At 35.0% G+C, this 6,197-nt stretch overlaps 1 protein-coding gene across 1 annotated transcript; it reads right to left on the reverse strand.

Moving 5' to 3' along the window:
• Positions 1–876: 876 nt before the first annotated feature.
• LOC131154464 (uncharacterized) lies at positions 877–2,477 on the reverse strand. The gene has a single exon (XM_058107267.1). The coding sequence runs from the start codon at positions 2,122–2,124 to the stop codon at positions 1,129–1,131; it is 996 nt and encodes a 331-aa protein (XP_057963250.1). The 5' UTR covers positions 2,125–2,477; the 3' UTR covers positions 877–1,128.
• Positions 2,478–6,197: the final 3,720 nt, after the last annotated feature.

The raw sequence follows: 6,197 nt of genomic DNA on the forward strand, positions 1-6,197 counted from the left end.
GCTATTTATTTTCCTAAGGAATGTGCTTGGAGTGTGTGCTTTTTAAGTTCTTCTGGCTTTTATTTCTCTTGATCTTATGTGCGTGTCAAAATAAAAACATGTTCAAGCACTCAACGCACAGATAAGAACTAAATGCTTTGTCAGCATCAAAATAGGGATCAGATTCAAAAAGTTAACAATATAAATTTATAAAAAAAAAAAGATTCGTAATTGATAATTTTATTTATAAAAATTCTTATATGAGCTTATTTAAACCTACAGATAAAGAACCCTCGATGCACCAATAAAAAACATATACTTCAAAATATTTAGTAGAAACTCCCAAATTCGTAAATTCATTAATGGAGAAGCGTTGAAATGTTTCATGGCATCAACATATTAATAAACTAGCCTCCTAAAAACATAAGCTAAATCTTCCTCGTCTATCACAATTTGTAGTGGTAATTATGTTTTCAATCAAAACCGCATAAGTGAGATTATAACATGATATTCTTAAAATTCAAAATTTTGATTTTATAATCGGATGATAATGATAATATATGACTTTGTGTGATTAATGGATCAATAAATTGGATGCGTTGTAAAATGTTTACATAAAATTAAAAATAGTCATTAGAAAGCACTTAAAGCTACTATTATACATTAATAGGTAATAGTTAAAAAATGTTTACTATTTATATATAATACAATCAAATAAAATTCTAGTACCTGACAATAGTTTCGTTCCCACATATTATAATGGTAATGGTAATTATTATATGCGTGTACTTTATAATATTCATAAATTTCAAAATCATCAATTTGAAAATATTCATGTATTCTAAAATATTAACTAAAAAAAAAAAAATATATATGTATCTGCTATCAAGGATTCAAAGGTAATAGTTACATATGAAATCATTCATAAAAAACTTGTAATCCAATACGACATCCTCATGCTGTACAAATTTAATGTACAAAATATTCTCCATATTAACACAATTTAAAATAATCACATCATTAGATGAAACTAAAAAATCCGATGACAAAATATTTTTTTTCAAACGAAAAAATAAATATAAATTAAGTGCTAACTCTTCAAAAATTCAAACATTTATGTGACATTGGTTTGACAAATTTCAATTTTAATTAGTCACTCTTCCAAGCATACAATAGTAAGGAGAATCCGCCGCCATTACTCCCACTCGACCTCGTTGTCGTTGACGACGAACTCGAACTTCGCCCTCCGTCGCTGCTCTCTTCCGCCCACTGCAACACACTCGAACTGGACGGCGAGGGTGACACCGCGATCGTCGCCAACGTGGCCGGCGCCGACAAGCTCTTCCTCATCAACTTCTTCTCTGGGCCGACCATCTCCGGCCACACGCCGCCGTCGCCGACCTGAAAAATGAATACCCCGTTCGCGCCGGAATTCGAACGGTTGACCCAATTGAACACGTCCCAGAAGAACTCTACTTCCACTCCCCCAACCACCATTCTCTCATTCCCCCTAAACTTCCAAGCCAGCCTCTTCACCACCAATTTGACCTCCCCGTCCACTTTCACTCGGAGCGCTCCGCCGCCGCAGTCTATCCCAATCTCGTGTTTGGAGCCCGAGAACTCGGCCCGGGTAAGGTAACTCCTGCGTCCAAACGCGTGCTCTCGCCGCGACAGTAGAGTCTGGGCAGGCTCGGCCGAGTCGCGCAGCCCGGCCCGGCGAGCGAACTCGTCCCGGAGATCGCCGAGGAAGAATTCGACACTCGCATTGCACGTGATGGCGAGGTAGAAGCCGGACTGGGGCTCGGCGGAGTTGTGGGGAAAGTCGGCCCGGGTGAAATCCCAGTGGAGCTTGATTTTGCGGGGACGGGGGCCGGCGAGGCGGATGGATCTGGAGCCAGATCCGGGTCGGGTGCGGAAGAATGAGGGGCGGAGGGAGATGGTGGAGGAGAAAGAATCGGGGGCGAAGAGGGTGAGAGTGTGGGAGGCGAGGGACTTGGACCAGGCGAGGGTGAGGGGGGCGTGGGAGGCGTGCTCGCCGCAGCAGAGAGAGGCAGTGTGGTATGTGCAGGTGATGAGGTTCTGGGGCGTTTGGTGGGGAGAGGGGCCGGAGGGCGCGTTTGGATTGCTGAAACACGCAGGAGCCATGGTTGTTTTCCTCACTGCTTAGTCTCCCCTAATGTTGCTCTCTGTTCTCTCTCGGACCATTAGCAGGAAGCAAGGCGAGAGAGAGACTGTGTGGGGAGTGTGGGTTTGGGAGTGGGTGGAGGTTATGGCAATCATCAGTGGGCGGAGCGTTTACATAGGGATTCCTTTATTATTTTTTTTCTTTTTTATTTTGGCATTTATGTAAGCTTGATTTGCGCCATTGACGGGGCCGAATGCAAGAATGAATTTAAAACTCTCTCTCTCTCTCTCTCTCTCTCTCTCGCTCTCGCTGTGTGCGTGTGGGAGACTCTCAGTGTTTCTCTCTCTAGAGATGAGCTGGGACGCAAATGGGACTTTTGGTGTTCTGAGTTACAGCAGGGGATTATATGTCTTTTTTTTCTTCTCCTTCTTTTTGCGTACGTTTTGTTTGAGCTTGTCTCCTTTTGCCATCTCAAAAGGGAGAGGAGATGAGATGGGGCCTTTGGGAAAGAAAGAAAATTCGAGATCCAACCACTTTTGTGATCTAGAGAGAGAGAGAGAGAGAGAGAGAGAGAGTTGAGGTTTGATTTAGGGTGAAGATGGTGAAGTGGGCATGCAACCTTTTCCTAGTAGGATGAAAGTAGCGACAAAATATAGCACGTAGACCCAACTACTACTCCATGGATTTAATTTACATATTACAGCTTACACTTGTTAGTTTACTTATCACGTACCATATTACAGATTTAAAAAAAAAAAAATCTAAGCACTTTACTTCTTGTAGTCTTTGAACCAAAGTATAAATTTCCAATAAAGGATTTTTAATTCAATTTCTTCTAATATAGTTGGCTCCCACTTTTGATTGATACAAGTTTAAACTAAGAGAAATAATGGTAAAGTAATTTACACATTATTTTCAAAGAATTTTGAATTTTGTTTGAATACTAATTGATTTTTGGCTTAGCATGTGTTTTAATTAGATCAATTTTATTTTTAAAAATTTTATAAGAGTGATATTATGAATAGTATGGGAGAGATGATAATCTACGCAGGTAATTTGTAGCAGATTTTTTGATTAATTGCAACGATGTGTAGCATGTTTTTTGTTGTTGTTATTATTAAGTTTAAATTTATTTTAGATCTATAGTGTTAGAAAATATAGTAAGGTAGTGTTTGGAAACATGAATTTTAGACATTAAATTTTAATTTGGGTGGATTTGAACAAATTTTGATAAAATTTTATACTACATCTTATTCAAATCTGATACAACTCCGAGTCCAAAGCCTCTCCAAACATGGGGTAAATATATAAAATATTATTAGTTAAGAACTATTTAGTCTTTATGATATTCAAGAAAATAAATCTATTTTATAGAAAAAATATGCAGTTAGCATCTATTTAAAAATTATTCAAAAATAATAAATTATTAAATGAACGACATAATCTTTCCAAAAATTATAAATAAGAATTTTTTTTTTCGTAAAATATGAATATGAAGTAAAAATAAAGCATAACTTGAAAAGATAAAAATTTTAAATATTGAAAATAAATCTAAACGATTGATAATATAAAATTCCTTTTTATTTTTAGAAACATAATATTGATTATTGATTTAGATAACCTTTTACATCTTCATCAACACATATTTGATTTAGAAAAATTTTGAAAAAATGTCATACAAGTTTGGGGTGATAATTAAAATTAACCATGTCCTCTAGTACCTTAATTAAATTATAACCTTATCTTATATTGTATATGTAATGGGACTACACATTATTTTTCAATTTCTTTCCAAATATAAAAAAAAAAATTGACAAATTAGTTTATCACACTTAATTGGTAGAAACATCAAGTTCTTTTTAAAATTGTATAAGAAATACATGTATCCTTTTCTAGTCTAAAAGATATTTACTAGTCAAAATGGGAATAAATGATTGTTAGATTTATGACTCCTTTAATAATGAAAGAAAAGCTTTTAAATTAGACTTAAAGTAAAATTAATTTTGAATATAAGAATGGCCTCTTCTTTTATATATATATATATAGAGAGAGAGAGAGAGAGAGAGAGAGAGAGAATGTGCTTACAACCCCTTGAACCTTTAACAAGGTAACACTAAAATTCACATTCCCTTAAACCTTTAACAAGGTAACACTAAAATTCTTTAACTATCTATTAGCTTATGAAGAATATTTTATACTAATACCCATGGACATGGTGCGGTGAAAAAACATTAACACGTAAGAAGAAGTATTGAGGGTTCAATTCCAAGTAAATATACTCACGGAACCAGTGATACCTGTGGATGGTGAGAGTTCGTTCTGTGAGTTAGTGGGGACAGTGGATGGTAATGGAAATGTGTCCTGGGGGTCGGGTTGGCTAAACGTCTTACTGATGCACGAAAGTTGTGTCCGCATCCGGATTTTACCTTGATTAGTAAGACCTGGGGGTGGAGGGCGCTGATCCATTGGTTTGGTGCCGCACTCGTTGGTGGCTGGAGTTCTTATGTAACAAAAAAAAAAAAAAAATCTTATAATAATCTAAGAAAAAAAAGGAACTATCACAAGGATAAGTAAATTTGCCTGCGTATGTTTGAAGAAAAATATAATACTATGGATCAAGGAGCCATGATTATGATTACGGGCCCACATGAAAAAAATGAGAGGTGGATCCATGGCTCACAACCCTTCTTTCGCTTTTGCTGTTACGAGTCATGACCTTAACCATCTTCCTTAAGGAACGCGAATATTTTACATGCTAATTAACCTAAAAGAATGTCGCAATCTCCTGGAGAAGGTTCGTAATGGCAAGAAATAATAATATTGAAAGTTTGATGGAATCTCCACTAACCTGTTATTTTCTTAGGTGCGATCAGTTCACTTAATTACTACTCGTTAATTGATTCATAGATTAATCCTAAACCAATGAACCAGTAGTCTCAGTCTGCTTTTATTAGAGTTGAGATCATGAGTTCAGTTATGTGAAGGTAAGATATTAACACCCCCTACACACCCATTCTATGAACAGTACCTAATTAATTATGAATTATTCCTAAACTTAATCTAATGGTCTCTAATTAATTCTTTTAAAAAGTAAATAAATAAATAAATAAAATTTAAAGGAAAAATAAGAAAAATAAAGTGTGATTTAGGAATGCCTAATAAGGTCTCCAAAGGAGAGGATCTTATTAGATAAACCCCCCTTAGAACTAACATAGGTGAGGTGTGAAATACCTCTTTACATTTTATTTAATCATCGAGACACATACAAATAAAAATAGAATATATACAAATAATAATAATAAATCATCAAATTTGAGCAAAAGACTCTTCAAAATATTCTTAAATTTTTTCTAAAGTTTTGTAGAATTTTTTTGAAATTTTTCTAAAAATTTTATAGGATTTTTAAAGACTTTTCTTCATTTTTTTTTCGTATTTTTATTTTTCCATTTTTTTATTATTTGAGTTAAAATGACTAAAATATTGTATTTATTTATTTTATTTTTCCTGATTTTTTTTCTATTTTTAAACAATTTAAAATAAATTAAAAATCAAATTATTGGTTCAAAAATTAGACGATTCAACTAGTTTGAACAAGGTTGACTCGGTTGGGATAGGTGGGCCACACATCCACCAGCATTGGAGACACGTGGCTCCATTTTATTTATTTTTAATTTTTTTTGAGTTTACTATAGCAAGGTGACGGTAGGATGACGACATGATGTCATCCTGCCCCTTGGCAATTTTTCTATTATTATTATTTAAAATTTTTATGTAGCAAGTGATGTCAGCATGATGTCACTTGCCACGTGTTAATTTCTGGTTGACTCTGGGTATTCGACACAGATTGCTGACATGAAAGTAATCTGACTGTCTAGAGAAAACACAGATTGGACGGCTTGGATTGTGCCACTTTGTCCTCCGAATGCGCGGCCTTGGTTATGTCATTTGATATCATTTGAATGAAATGGTGGTTATGTCATTTGATATCATTTGAATGAAATGGTATTATGGTCATAATTATTTAATGGCTTAGCAATTTGATTTTGCAAAAATTTCATTTTTATTTTTTCTCTTCTCACTACAAAAAATAAGG

Source organism: Malania oleifera, chromosome 4, assembly GCF_029873635.1.
Source record: "Malania oleifera isolate guangnan ecotype guangnan chromosome 4, ASM2987363v1, whole genome shotgun sequence".
In the NCBI taxonomy this organism is placed as follows: domain Eukaryota; kingdom Viridiplantae; phylum Streptophyta; class Magnoliopsida; order Santalales; family Ximeniaceae; genus Malania; species Malania oleifera.